At 40.4% G+C, this 15,742-nt stretch overlaps 1 protein-coding gene across 40 annotated transcripts in view; it reads left to right on the top strand.

Moving 5' to 3' along the window:
• Clasp2 (cytoplasmic linker associated protein 2) overlaps nt 1-15,742 on the top strand; it is a 173,905-nt gene that overhangs the window by 140,741 nt on the left and 17,422 nt on the right. For all 40 annotated transcript variants that reach the window (XM_085688948.2, XM_085688947.2, XM_085688946.2 and 37 more), the window contains 5 exons: nt 2,339-2,482; nt 5,365-5,508; nt 6,271-6,377; nt 7,740-7,893; nt 10,394-10,619. In XM_085688948.2, the coding sequence (XP_085545074.1) occupies nt 2,339-2,482; nt 5,365-5,508; nt 6,271-6,377; nt 7,740-7,893; nt 10,394-10,619 (775 nt within the window). The remainder of the gene's footprint in view (nt 1-2,338; nt 2,483-5,364; nt 5,509-6,270; nt 6,378-7,739; nt 7,894-10,393; nt 10,620-15,742) is intronic.

The following is a 15,742-nucleotide window of genomic DNA, read 5'->3' as shown; positions in this document are numbered from 1 at the left end:
TGGCTTCTTTGTGTAATAGTCCTGGCTGGCCTGGAACTCACTTTTGTAGACCAGGCTGGCCTCGAACTCACAGAGATCCGCCTGCATGTGCCTCCCAAGTGCTGGGATTAAAGGTGTGCGCCACTACCGCCCACTCATCATCATCATTATTATTAAACTAAAAATAAATTAAAGTAATAAATGTTTTTTTAAGAAAGAAGATAGCAGTGGACTAAATAACTATAGAATATAACTATAGTTATAAATAGCTATAGAAACTGGTTTTCATTGAATTACTGGCATTTGTTAAATACATGTGGGGTTTTTTTCCCCTGAATACTTTTTCCAGCTTGACAAATATGCAGATACCTGTGCAATGATATTGTTTTGTTTTTTGGAATGGAATGTATAGTTGCATCATTAGTTGTAGACTGCATGACTATGTGAGATGTCCCACTTCTAAATTGGGAGCATTTCAATAATCATTTTTCTGTAGGTACTCATTTATTATAATTAACACACCTATATTGTGAAAACCTTTCAAAACTGCATTACTTGCGTTGCATGGTTGTAAATGCCTTTAATCCCAGCACGGGGGAGGCAGAGATAAATGGATCTTTGTCAGTCCAAGGCCAGCTTGGTCTGCACAGAGTTACAACCCAACTAGGGATACATTCTAAGATTTTTGTCTCAAACAAAGGAATAAATAAATGAAATAAAAAATAAAACAAAGCAAAACTATGGGTACACATGGTATAGCACCCACCTGTTTCCCCAGTAGTCAATATGTAGAGATAAGGGATCCCTGAGGCAGGCTGGCTGGGTAGACTGCTCACATTGGCAAGTATGTAAGTGGTGAGTGAATGAGGCAGACATTCAATGTCAACCTCTGACTTCTATATGCTCACACATGAACATGCCCAAACATGTGAACACAGATACATGACATACACAATGCAAAATAAAATTTTTTTCAAAAATCTTTTGTGGGGCCTATAGACATAATTCTATGCCAGAGGGCTTACCTGACATCTAGAAGGCCGTAGATTTGATGCCCAGCAAGGCAAATAATGATAATAACAACTTTAGAAAATAAAGGATCCCTACAGACATGGCTCATTGGTGAAAAGTACTTAGCACTCTTGGAGAGGACCTGGGCTCAGTTCCCAGCACCCATATGGCAGCTCACAACCTCTACAACTACAATTTCGAGGAATCTTGTGACCTCCATGGGCAACAGGTGTGCATATGGTACACATACATGGAAGCAAATGATCATACACGTAAGAATAATCCATAAAGATAATCAAAGTAAGCAAGCCCAGCTTGAGGGAACCAGCATTTAGAAATTATAGAATGTTGGAATATGTGACCAGAAACAGTGATTTTTCAACCTGTTTATTTCCACTAGCATACTGGAGAGAAGAGATTTTAATAATTGCTCACTAGAAGAATTTAAAATGACTGAATATAGAAAGATGTGTGCTTTAGAAATAAATAGCTCCATCTCCCACCTGACAATAGCCTTTCATTTTTCTTCTTCTTCTTCTTCTTCTTCTTTTTTTTTTTTTTTTTTTTTTTTTTGATACAGGGTTTCTGTGGCTTTGAGCCTGTCCTGGAACTAGCATTTGTAGACTAGGCTGGTCTTGAACTCACGGAGATCTGCCCGCCTCTGCCTCCCGGGTGCTGGGATTAAAAGTGTGCGCCATCACCGCCAAGCCTGGCAACTACCTTTCATGCACTTTATAGGAAAGGGTTGATTGGGAGAGCTGGGGATGTAGCTCAGTTGCAGAGTGCTTAGATAGTCTACACCAGGTCCTAGGTTCTATACCCAGCACCTTGTGAACTGTACTCAGGAGGTAGAGGCAGGAGAATTAGAGAAGTTCAAGGTCATTCTCAGCTACAAAATGCATTTGAGGCCACCCTGGACTAGAGGCCCTGCCTTAAATATAAGTAAATTAACAGTTGTGTTACCCACTGTGATTACAGACTTTTCTTGTTATATCCTGTCATCTAACGCTGGCTGTTTCCCCAGAAAGAAATGACTAGCCACCTAACTAGTGTAAGACTAGCCACCTAAACACTCTGAAAGCAGACTCGAGGGGGGCAGGCAGAATTTAGAGTTGGTTAAGGAATTCTTCAGCAATTGTTCATACTCTGGGAATGGAGTACTAAAAGTTCTAGTGATTATGAAAACAAATCCTCACCTCATGTCAGATGGGTAAGTAGCTGTACCATTCACTTGAGGTTTGTTGTTGATTCTGCTTCACTTGGCAGACTAATGGTAATTATTTCTGACGCATGCCCAGTGTCTCACAGAGTCCATCTCACTAACCTTTCAATGTGCTCTTCTCTGCAGGTGAAGGTCGCTATCCTTAAGTACATAGAAACTCTGGCCAAGCAGATGGATCCAGGGGATTTTATAAATTCCAGTGAAACTCGCCTGGCAGTGTCCCGGGTCATCACTTGGACGACAGAGCCCAAAAGCTCTGATGTTCGAAAGGTGAGTTTAAGTAGGATCGGGGTAATTTTAGGTATTTGTTAGCCAATCTTTTCTTAGATACAGTGTTCTATTTATTTCATCATAAGTGAGGAGTTAGCTTTCCCTGTGCTTTTTCTACATCCTTTTCCATCAGTGCCTATAATCTTTATTATACTGAAAAATCAATTCTTGCTAATGTGGAGATTTACCGTTTGTTGTTTGTTTTGCAAGTTTTCACTCCTGTACCAAGTGATTTGCTACTGCCTTCTTTCTTACATTTTCTTTTTTTTTTTAATTTAACTTTATTTTTATGTGCACTGGTGTGAGGGTGCCAGAGTCCCTGGAACTGGACTTACAAAGAGTTGTGAGCTATGTGGGTGCTGGGGATTGAACCCAGGCCTTCCAAAAGAACAATCAGTGCTCTTAAGCTCTGAGCCATCTCTCCAGCCCCCTGCCTTAAAGAAGTTCTATCCTTAGAGTTATTGTCTAACTTTTTATGTCCTTGAGTTATGATTTTTTTGAGATATTCTTTTATCACCTGGGCTAGCCTGTAACTCGTTCTGTAGTAGATGACCTTGAACTCTTGGTCCTCCTGCCCAAGAGCCAAGAATGCTGGCATAGACCACCATTCCCAACTTTTCCCAACTTGACTGTCATGCTGGTATATGTTAGTATTTTTATCATTTCTGCCAAGGACTTATGACTAGCATTTTCTGTATACTCAAAAATATAGGTCTTTGTGCTAGGGAAATGGCTCCATTGGTTAAAGTGCTTGCCATACAAGCATAAGAACTTGAGTTTGTATTCTCTTCATATACATTTTTTTTAAAGTAGGCATGGTAGCACATGCCTGTAATCGCAGAGCTGGGAAGAAGCAGATACAATAGAATTGCTGGTATTTACTGGCCAATTAATATTTCCCTGTCATTGAGCTCTCTGTTCAGTGAGAGACCTGGTCTCAAAAACTAAAGGAGTGCTGGGGATGGTGGTGCACATCTTTAATCCCAACACTCGAGGCAGAGGCAGGTGGATCTCTGTGAGCTGGAGTCTAGCTTGACCTTTGGCCTCAGGTTTGAACACACTTTAGCAGATGTACATGTGCATGCACAACTGTACACACATGAACACAAACACATGCACTTATCACAAAACAAAAGCAAAAATATGCTAAAGTGAAGACATGGCATAATAAAACTTACTGCACACAGTTGGAACTCACGATGCACAGACATACACACAGACAAAACACTCATGCATGGCAGTGATAGTGATGGCGAATAAGATAGGAAGTGAGGCTGGCAGCACAGCTCAGAATGTAAAGGCACATCTCCATAGCGAGTTTAAACCAGCAGGAACTGTGGATGAGACCCTCTCTCAAAAGAAGAAAATTGCACACTGACTGGATGTGGTGTGACCAGCCGCCTCCTGCTCCCACTTACCAGACCTTTTCTCCACGAAAAACCTGTGCCCTCAAGCCGTGAGCCAAAATAAATCCTCCATCAGATATTTTATGGAAACCCCTAATTCAGAGCTTATAATAAAAAGAAACATTTTAAATCTTTTATCCAATCAAACACCATAAGGCAGTCAAAAAGAGCACAGCAAAGTCAGGCGCTAGCGGCACACGCCTTTAATAGAGGCAAAGATGGAGCTCTCTGAGTTCGAGGCCAGCCTGGTCTACAGAGCGAGTTCCAGGACAGGCTCCAAAGCTACAGAGAAACCCTGTCTCGAATAAAAGTCATGGGAGGGGTGAGGATGATAGAAGTATGTAATTGAGAATAAAGAATAAGGCAGAGGCCAAGAATGCTGGAACAACCCTTAATCCAGCACACTCTGGAGGCAGAGGCAGGCAGACCTCTTAAGGATTCAAGGCCAGCCTGACCTACAGTTTCAGGAACCAGGGCTGTGTACAAGGGCCTTATCTTGGAGAGGGGGAGGAAAGAGAGAAAAAATGAGAGAGAGAGAGAGAGAGAGAGAGAGAGAGAGAGAGAGAGAGAGAGAGAGAGAGAATGTCCAGAGCAAGGTGTTTACATTGAATACAGGTCTTGTGACCATACACCAATTCATGCTCTCCTCTATAAATTTTATACAATTTTAATTTTCCTACAAATTTTATGTTGTTTCAGTTTTTACAAAACACCTAACTTACCTTACCTTGAGATTATCTGTAGAGTTTTTAGACTAGCTGCTTGAGAGAAGATTACATATTGCTAGTTAAAGAATCCTACAAAGCCAAGCATGATGGTGTGCACATGTACAGACGCAGAACCCTTCGGGGCTGCATAGTAAAATCCTGGTTTGTTTCATTTGTTTGTTTGGTTGGTTGGTTGGTTGACTTTTTTGTTTGTTGTTGTTTCCCCCTTCTTGTGCGGCTTTATTTTTTAATTATCATACAAAGCAACATCTTTCCATATGAAGTTTTCATGTGTACTTGGATTTTGTTAATTCCCCTCCTCCTCCCTTTACCCCTCTGTTGTCTGCTGCCCATGTACACATTTGTACCTTTCTACCCCAGTATTCCTTCAAAATGCCCACCTTATTTTTTAGAAAAGTTCACATTGAGAAAATTTAATTTCAGCATTAAGTCACCCTGAATAGGAGTCATACAACCATCCTTTTTCTTTTAATCATTTATTAGGAAAACTGAAACAGTAATATATGCTGACAAAAACCTGCAAAGTTTTGTCATCTGTCACCTTCCATAGTCCTTTCTTAACTTCAGGAGATAAATGGTAGGGAGAGTGTTTCCATCTTCCCCACAAAGGAACCATGAAAGCTAGCGTTTTCCTTTTCTGTGGGAGAGGCGGTCAGGCCTTGTGCTGCTGAGCAGAAGAAAATGATCACCCATCTTCGAGTAGCCAGAATACATTTACTTACTTTTTGTATGTCTTTGTTTTTTCCAGGCAGCACAGTCAGTGCTGATTTCTTTATTTGAACTCAATACCCCAGAGTTTACAATGTTACTAGGAGCTTTACCAAAAACTTTCCAAGATGGTGCTACTAAACTTCTTCATAATCACCTTCGAAACACTGGCAATGGGACCCAGGTATTTCTCACTTGTCTAGGTGGCTGTTGTGTTCTCTTATAATTGGTTTGACTGTGATTGCTTTGTTTTGCACTAAGTTGACTTAATTTTACTATATGATTTTTTACATCTGCATTTGGCGATATTTTCTGAGCAAGATTAAATACTGCCTTGGGAAGAGTAGAGTCCCTCAAGCTATCCTGCTTATATTATAACTTGTATACATTGGGGTAGTAGTTAGCAGTGGCCAACTTGGAAGGAAAGACACTTGTCTGTCTGATGGCACCAGCTTTACATCTGGTCAAGTGGAGAGACAGTTAATTGAAGGAAAACTACAAATTAGCAACATGACCAGACTTTATTTTCTTAGTGCCTTTATGAAAATCATGTGTAAAATACTCAGAAGGAATTAAATTGAATTATCAATGAAGTAGGAAGGGTTAATTAGCTAAGAACAGAAAGCTGATGTAAAATTTTTTAAAAGGAGGAAGATCAGAAGTCTGAGGTCATCCTTGTATATATTGTGAGTTCAAGGTTAGTCAAGGGTACTTGAGAATCTCAGAGGAGGGTGTTGAGTGTAATAAAGAGGAGGCAGGAAAAGAGGTCAGGGAGAAGGCTAAGGAGGTAGGTTTCTGAATTTGAGACATTTTCTCCCGGAAAGTAAACTAAGTGCGTTGATATTTAGAATACTGACAAAGATGGCACTTTCATGCCTGCGCCTCTTCCCTCAGGACCTTTCGATTGCAGCTACCTATGTTAATACTCTGCTTACTCCCACATCAGAGTTCCATGGGGAGTCCTTTGACAAGACCTACGCCTCGATCCCCAGCCAACTGGTCCAGTCCTCTTACTTCTCCTACTAACACATCACAGAATACATTATCTCCAAGGTGAGGTGATGGTTTTCATTCACGTTTTGTGTTACCAGTTTCCATTCTTAGAAAGGCAGAGTAACTATAATCCCAGCAGACTTCATTTGACTTGAAATGTCTTACAAACTGAGCGGATCCAAACAACAACGTTAATTGTATATAAAATCTAACCCTTTAAATGGTGATATATAGGATGAAAGGTATTGTTATCTTAAAGAGTATAGTTACATTTTTCAGGCTGCAAATGGTGCCTGTCTTTTCTATTATACTTCTTAGTGCAAATGGCAGTATCAGTTATGGTGTTAGATAGAATACTGATGAATCACTACTGAAAGGTCAGGAGGGACTTGAGATTATAGACAAAGCATAAAAAAATAATGGGGAAGAGTTCAATGTATCATCAGTGCAGGTGACCGGGCTTGCTCAGCAAACACCTTCACCTGATAGACCATCTTGCCATACCTAAATTAAATCCTTAATTTATTAATCAGTATCCACCAAGCCCCTTTTTCTGGCCTTTTGTAAAATAATTTTTTTTTCCGGTTTTTCAAGACAGGGTTTCTCTATAGCTTTGGAACCTGTCCTAGAACAAACTCTTGTAAACCAGGCTGGCCTCAAACTCACAGAGATCCACCTGCCACTGCCTTCTGAGTGCTGGGATTAAAGGCGTGCGCCACCACCACCCAGCTATAATTTCAGAACTCAGGAAACTCTTGAGTTTGAGCCTGGGTTGGCTACGGAGTGAGTTCTAGTCAAGTTTGGGTTACAGAGTGAGTTTTTATGTCAAAAAATGAATGATTCTTATCTTCATAAGTATTTTATACAATATCCTTAAATGTGTTTATTTCAACAGGGTCAGGTTTAGACCAGACTGGGCCTTAACCTGCTATGTAGTATAGGATGTCCTGCACCCTTGACCCTCCTCCTTCTAGTCCCCAAGTGCTGACATTACAGGTGTGTACACCACACCCAGTCTGTTTGTGTTTTTAAAATATAGCTGAAAATTAATAGCCAGCTGTGGTAGCTTACACCTCTAATTTTAGCACTTGGAGGAGAATTACAGTGTGTTCAAGACTAGCCTGAGATACAGAGTGAGACCCTCAAAATTAATAAATAAATAGAACAAAGGGGGATTGGAGAGATGCTCTGTAGTTAAGAGCACTTTGTTACAGCAGACCTGGGTTTAGGTCTGAGCACCCCCTGGAGTTAACAGCTCTTTGTTAAGTCCAATTCCAGGGGAACTGTTGCCCTCTTCTGACCTCCAAGGGTTCTGCATACACATGATACACATGTATAAGCAGAATACTCATACACATAGATATAAAAATCAAATCAAGCAAAATAAAATGTAAGTGAAAATTAGTACCTTCTCTTTCACAGTGCGTTTGATTACGACACAGAAAACATGAATTCTGAGGACATTTACAGCTCCCTTAGAGGTGTCACTGAGGCAATCCAGAATTTCAGCTTCAGAAGCCAAGAAGACATGAGTGAACCACTCAAGAGGGATCCTAAAAAAGAGGATGCTGACACAGTAAGTGTTTACATGTTCACACCGTCTGTCACCACATTCCTAGCTCACCGTATCCCTCCCACAAGTGTTCTTACATGGTCACCCCATCTGTTACCACATTCCTAACACACCAGATCCCTCCTACATGCATGTTCTTATATGTTCATACTGTCTGTTACCACATTCCTAACCCACTGCATCCCTCCCATATGTGTGTTCTTAACATTGCAGCAGGCTGCTTTGGTTCCCATCAAAGTGTGTGTGTGTGTGTGTGTGTGTGTGTGTGTGTGTGTGTGTGTGTGTGTTTTAAGCTTTGCTTTCTGGTATTTTCACATATAATTTTTTAGGAGCCTGCCACTCTTCAAGCATTTACAAAGTATCATCCACCCATATAGTGACAAGTTTTAGGTATTAGTTCTGTAGGACAAAGTGTCTTCCTATACTTCTTCTGAGATTTCTAGATGTTTACTGTGGAGTTTGGGTTAGACTGTACAATAAAGGAAGGTGAATGTATGTATTAGACTATGGTGTCAGGGAATGAGGCCTCTGTCAAATGACACCTTTACTGAGACTTAAAGCCACAAAACATAGAGAAAAATTCTATGAACTGATTAGGAGCCAGCTTATGTAGCTGAGGACTCGGAAGAAAGCTGGTGTATTTGGAGCATGAAGAAATAAAGTGGAACTTGGTCACAGCATATGAGTTAATCACTGACCTGGGCCTAGAGCGTACTGGGCTGTGTGTCTTACCACACAAGTTTTCGTAAATAGAAGTCTACATATTCCCCATAGTAGTTGTAGTAATAATAGTCTGCATCACCAGTTTATGTGTTCCCTCAGAGCATGTCATAACCTATGTTCCTGACATGCAAATACTGTTATCTAATGCTTTCCTCTGCTGTGGTACCTCAGTGGTGCATCTCCTTATACTTATCTCTGGCAGCTTAGACTTCTCTTGAAATAAGCCATCCCTTCATTCCTGTTGAGAACATTGCTGCTCAGTGTCCACAGGGCCATGGGATTTCAGCACATCTCCAAAGGACTCCTCACCTACCTTTCCCTTACTCGGTTTTCTTTATACCTGTCTGGTAGAGCTCAGTAGTAGTGAACTAATAAAAATGCTTGTCAAAGTCACCCAAATTGAGGTTCCCTGTTCTAAAGCTGCATGTGGTAGCAACAGCAGGTTGGTAAGTATCACTGCTTAAATGATACCTAGGCTTTCTGTGTTTGTTTGCAAGTATTACATAACCAAGGTGGTGCCTCAAGTAATGCCAAGAGTAGTGTTTGACTTGGACTGCAGGAAAGATGTGTGTAGAGTTCCCGTCGACCAGCATGGCATACAGTTGCTCAATACCACTAATGATTGTGGTATTTCTGGTGATAATAATTTTGAGGCTAGTATTTGTATTAATATTGGTGTTTGGGCAAAGGTGTTAATGTATCCCAACTTTATTAGCATCCATTTGAAAATTATATTGACCTTTAAACCAGTCCTTTGGGAGGAAGAAGGCATAGAAGTAAAAGCTGAAAGATATTATTAAGATAGTTCATTATTCAAGGACAGTATATTGTGCCAAATTTTAAAGACAATTTGTTATTGTTGTTTGTTTCATTGCTGGGAATGAATTCAGAGCCTTGAATGTGCTAGGCGAACCCTCTTAGCACTGAGATATGTCCTCAGCTATGTTTTGCTAATGAAAGTCTTTGTATCTGGCATGGAGAAGGTGTTGCTAATCTCAGTGTATATGTTAGTTGGTTGACCCATTGACAATAACAACATTGGTGATGGCTTATTTGCCTCTCAGCTGTGGTTTCTTTACATCTTTATTTAAGTTTTTTTTTCCTTTCTTTTTTTTGAGGGGGAGGGTTCAAGACAAGGTTTCTCTGTAGCTTTGGAACCTGTCCTGGAACTCACTTTTTAGACCAGTCTAAACTCACAGAAATCTGCCTGTCTCTGCCTCCTGAGGGCTGGGATTAAAGGCATGTGCCACCACTGCTTGGCTATTTAAACTTTTTCATTTTGAATATATGTTACATATTTGTACAATATATTTGAATGTATATTATAACCCATACTGTTTGTCACTTTTTCAATTATTGTTACCTTTTTTAACTTACTATTTTTATTTTAAGTGTATGGGTGTTTTGCCTACCTATACACCTGTACACCGTGTGTGTACAGTGCTTGCAGAGGCCAGAAGTGAGTTTCTGATCCCCTGGAGCAGGAGTTACAGATGATTGTGAGCCACCATATGGGTGCTAGGAACTGAACCAGGGTCTTCTGGAAGAGCAGCCTGTGCTCTTAACCACTGAGGACATTGACTCTCCTGGAACTAGAGGAACAGGTAGCTGTAAGTCACCTGTGTAGGGACTGGGAGCTGAACCCAAGTTCTCTGGAAGAGCAAGAAGCACACTTGACTGCCAAGTCTTCTCTCCAGCCCCCAAGAAGCATATTTTTAGAATGTGAAGAAGGTATTTTGAAACAAGGTAACTTGCTGTACCTTTCTCTTTCTTTCAATAGATATGTGGTCCTGGGATGTCAGATCCACGAGCAGGAGGTGATGCCACTGACTCCAGCCAGACAGCTCTTGATAATAAAGCATCTTTGCTCCATTCAGTACCACTTCACTCCTCTTCACGTTCTCGTGATTATAATCCATATAACTATTCAGATAGCATCAGTCCCTTCAACAAGTCTGCCCTCAAGGAGGCCATGTTTGATGATGACGCTGACCAGTTTCCTGACGGTATGTTATGGGTTACAGGGCTCCTACTTACATTTTGGAAGACTGATAATCAGTGAAACAAGTGGATTCATTTGCTCTTTTGTTGCAACTCTTTAAAATGTAAGGATATGGAGAATGGGAATATGTATTTGGTACTGGGAATTAAGGAAGGCTTACATTTTCAGAACACAGACTGTAGTGACTAGGGAGCCATGATTGTGAGAGCAAGAGGCAGCTGCTCACATTGGCATCCCCAGTCAGAAGTGAGTGTGTCCTGATGCTCAGCTCTCTGTCTCCTTTTTATTCAGTCTGGAGCTCCAGCCGTGGGTGTTGCTGTCCACAGTCAGGGTGGATCACCCCTCTTCATCTAAACATCTCTGAACCCAAATATATGTGTCCATGGTGACTCAAAATTGACAAAATATACTCTCCTAGCCTGTAGGTATTTATTAATACTATTTTAGTAGTGTTATGTTTAGAATGAGAACCTTGGTGGTCAACTTTACCTCGCCCTCAAAAATCAAGGAAGCTCTAATATCCTCTCAGGAACAACTTAACCATATATAAATTTATAGCATATGAATTTAGTTTATTTCCAGACAGACTTTTATACTAGAATGACAAAGATCTTCTCATGAAATAACCCATTCTTTATAATAGCACATTCAGTGTGAAATCATAATTTCTTTTATTAATAAAGGTTGGTTCCGGGGCCTGTTAAAAGAGAGTGTATTATTTATGCTTACATGAAGTTAGGTGGAATTAGCATTGGTCTAGAGGTCTATGGATACTACTATGCATAGTCTGCTGGATAGTAACCACTCTCTAGTAAGTGTCCATGTCACTTCTGGAAAGAGGTAGTTGTGACTGTTCACTCTGCCCTTCTTTTTTTAATTGATTTTATTGAGTTCTACATTTTTCTCTACTCCCCTCCCTGCCTCTCTCTTCCCCGCTTCAACCCTCCCCCAAGGTCCCCATGCTCCCAATTTACTAAGGAGATCTTGTCTTTACCTACTTCCCATGTAGATTAGATCTATGTAAGTCTCTCTTGGTGTCCTCATTGTTGTCTAGGTTCTCTGTGATTGTGGTTTGTAGGCTGGTTTTTTTTTTTTTGCTTTATGTTTAAAAACCATCTATGAGTGAGTACATGTGATAATTGTCTCTCTGTGTCTGGGTTACCGCAATCAAAGTAATCTTTTTTTAGCTCCATCCGTTTTCCTGCAAAATTCAAGATGTCGTTATTTTTTTCTGCTGTGTAGTACTCCATTGTGTAAATGTACCACATTTTCCTTATCCATTCTTCAGTTGAGGGGCATTTTAGGTTGTTTCTAGGTTCTGGCTATGACAAAGCTGCTATGAACATAGTTGAGCATATGTCCTTGTGGCATGATTGAGCATCCTTTGGATATATACCAAAAGTAGTATTACTGAGTCTTGAGGAAGGTCGTTGTCTAATTTTCTGAGAAATCGCCACACTGACGTCCAAAGGGGTTGTACCAGCTTGCATTCCCACCAGCAATGCAGAAGTGTTCCCCTTTCCCCACAACCTCTCCAGCCTAAGTTATCATCAGTGTTTTTGATCTTGGCCATTCTTACAGGTGTAAGATGGAATCTCAGAGTTGTTTTGATCTGCATTTCTCTGATGAGTAAGGATGTTGAACATTTCCTTAAGTGTCTTTCAGCCATTTTAGATTCCTCTGTTGATTGCCAGGCGCACGCCTTTAATCCCAGCACTTGGGAGGCAGAGGCAGGCGAATCTCTGTGAGTTTGAGGCCAGCCTGGTCTACAAGAGCTAGTTCCAGGACAGGCTCCAGTGCCACAGAGAAACCCTGTCTCGAAAAACAAAAAACAGACAAACAAACAAAAATTCCTCCATTGAAAATTCTCTGTTTAGGCCTGTACTCCATTTTTTTTTATTGGATTATGTGTTCTTTTGGTGACCAATTTCTTGAGTTCTTTGTGTATTTTGGAGATCAGGGTTGGTGAAGATCTTTTGCCATTCTGTAGGCTGCCGTTTTGTCTTGTTGACCATGTCCTTTGCTTTACAGAAGCTTTTCAGTTTCAGGAGGTCCCATTTATTAATTGTTTCTCTCAATGTCTGTGCTGCTTGGGTTATATTTAGGAAGTGGTTCCCTGTGCCAATGCATTCAAGTGTATTTCCCACTTTCTCTTCTGTAAGGTTCAGTGTGGCTGACTTTATGTTGAGGTCTTTGACCTATTTGAACTTGAGTTTTGTGCATGGTGATAGATATGGGTCTTCTTTCATTCTTCTACATGTTGAAATCCAGTTATGCCAGCACCACTTGTTAAATATGTGTTCTCTTTTCATTTGATATTTTTTCCTTCTTGGTCAAAAATCAGGTGTTCGAAGGTGTGTGGATTGATATCTGGATCTTCTATTCAGTTCATTGGTCCTTCTGTCTGTTCTTATGCCAGTACCAGGCTGTTTTTAGTACTGTAGCTTTGTAATAGAGTTTGAAGTCAGGGATTGTGATGCCTCCAAAAGTTCTTTTATTTTACAGGATTGTCTTGGCTACCCTGGATTTTTTACTTTTCCATATGAAGTTAAGTATTGTTCTTTCAAGGTCTATGAGTATTTGCTGGGATTTTGATGGGCATTGCATTGAATCTGTAAACTCTGCCCTTTTGATCAAAGTAAGCAGCAAGACACAGCCAAGATACGTGAGAAACGACAATGAAATACAAAATACTATGTTTCCTTATTGATAAGGAATTAGTTTTTGTAAATAAATTTTTTAAAGATTTACTTATATTTTTATGTGCATTGGTATTTTCTGTGCATGAGGGTGTCAGATCTCCTGGAACTGGAGTTACAGACAGTGTGACCTGCTATGTGGGTGCTGGGAACTGAATCCGGATCCTCTAAAACACTAAGTGCTCTTTTTTGTTCTTGTTTGTCTGTCTTTTGGTTTTGTCGACACAGGGTTTCTCTTTGTAACCCTTACTGTCCTGGAACTCACTCTGTAGACCATGCTAGCCTCACACTCAGAGATCCACCTGCCTCTGCCTCCCAAGTGCTGGAATTAAAGGCGTGTGCCACCATAGCCCAGCAGCAGCCAATGCTCTTAACCATGGAGCCACCTCGTCAGCCCAGACTGTTTATTTCTATGAGTCCATGTTACTTTCTTTGAAGATTTCTGATAGGGGGCTGGAGAATGCTAAGAGTTCTTGCTACTCTTGCAAAGGACCTGAAATCAGTTCTCAGCACCCACATGGTGGTTTATAAACATTCATAACTTCAGTTCCGGGAATTTGATACCCTCTTTTGATATTTTGAAGCACTAGACATGCACATGGTACATTTGCACACGCCCAGGCAAAACCCTCAGATACATGAAATAGATTTTTTACAAAGTTCCAGTGCTATATGACTTTCCGTGGTAAACCTGAAATACCTCTCAGAGCCAGACACAAGACTGTGTGGGAAAGGCATTTGCCTCAAGTCTGACAACCTAAGTTCAATCCTTGGAACCCATGTGATAGAACAAGAGAACTGATTTCTGCAAATTGTCCTCTGACTTTCATGCATATGCTATGATGGACATATACACAATAAGTAAATGCTTTTTTGGAAAAAAAATGAACCAGGCATAGTGATGCATGCCTACAAAGACCCTATCTCTAAATAAATACATGAGTATTGAAAAGAGCAAAAACTCTTTTTTTATTTTTTTTAGATTTATTTATTTATTATGTATACAACATTCTGCCTCCATGTATGCCCGCATGCCAGAGGAGGGCGCCAGATCTCATTACAGGTGGTTGTGAGCCACCATGTGGTTGCTGGGAATTGAACTCAGAACCTCTGGAAGAACAGCCAGCGTTCTTAGCCACTGAACCATCTCTCCAGCCCCCAAAGAGCAAAACTCTTATGTAGGACTGGAGACACAACTCAGCTGTGAAGGATATTCAGCGCTCTTGCTGAGGACCCAAGTATGGTTCCCAGTATCTAGGTCAGGCAGCACACATTTGCCTGTAAGTCCAGCTCCATGGGATCTGATGCCTTCTTTTGGCCTCTGAAGGCATTTGTACATATGCGACATACACACATAGATGTTTACCCATGCACATAAATAAAAATTGTAACTAAAACCCAGCTGCTCTTTGATAACAGTTTATCTCAGCTTGACTCTGAAACATAAAGAAAATTACATTGGCCAGGCATGCTGTTGCATGCCTTTAATTCCAGCACTCATCAGCCACAACTACACAGTGAGACCCTGTCTAGATGGATGGATGGATGGATGGATGGATGGATGGATGGATGGATGGATGATAAAAATAAAAAATAAAACCTTTATACTGTCCATTTTCAAGGGAAAAAAACTATTTCAGAACAAAGAAAATAGCTCTTCTCGATAAAGTTACTCTCTGCTGAAAAAATTATGGTCCATGGAAGGAATGACACGATTAGATAATGAATATTTTTTGTTGTTGTTGTTGTTGTTGTTGTTGTTTTATGAGAATAGAATAGAGTAATTTAATTCATTGAAGGCCTCTTCAAGTGAGCAAACCTTTTAAACTAAATGATCAATTAATTTCTTTTTTGAGAGAAGGTCTCATTTGGTAGCACAGACTGGCTATTGGGGGCTGGGATTACAGGTGTGATCCACTATGTTCAGGTTTGCAACCTTTTAATTCATAAAAAAAAATTTTACTGATTCTATTGAGCTATACATTTTTCTCTGCTCCCCTCCCTACATCTCCCTCAAACCCTCTCCCATGGTCCCCATGTTCTCCAGTTTACTCAGGAGATCTTGTCTTTTTCTACTTCCCATGTAGATTAGATCCATGTAGGTCTCTCTTAGGGTCCTCATTATTGTCTAAGTTCTCTGGGAATGTGATTTGTGGGCTGGTTTTCTTTGCTTTATGTTTAAAAGCCACTTATGAGTGAGTACACATGATATTTGTCTTTCTGGGTCTGGGTTACCTCACTCAAAATGATGGTTTGTGTTTTGTTTTTTTTTTTTCCTAGCTCCATCCATTTACCTGCAAATTTCAAGATGTCAGTTTTTTTCTGCTGTGTAGTACTCCATTGTGTAAATGTACCACATTTTCCTTATCTATTCTTCAGTCAAGGAGCATTTAGGTTGTTTCCAGGTTCTGGCTATGACAAACAATGC

Source organism: Myodes glareolus, chromosome 4, assembly GCF_982192425.1.
Source record: "Myodes glareolus chromosome 4, mMyoGla1.1, whole genome shotgun sequence".
Lineage (NCBI taxonomy): Eukaryota > Metazoa > Chordata > Mammalia > Rodentia > Cricetidae > Myodes > Myodes glareolus.
Note: the sequence above shows the minus strand (reverse complement) of the source record. Positions and strands in the feature narration are given on the sequence as shown.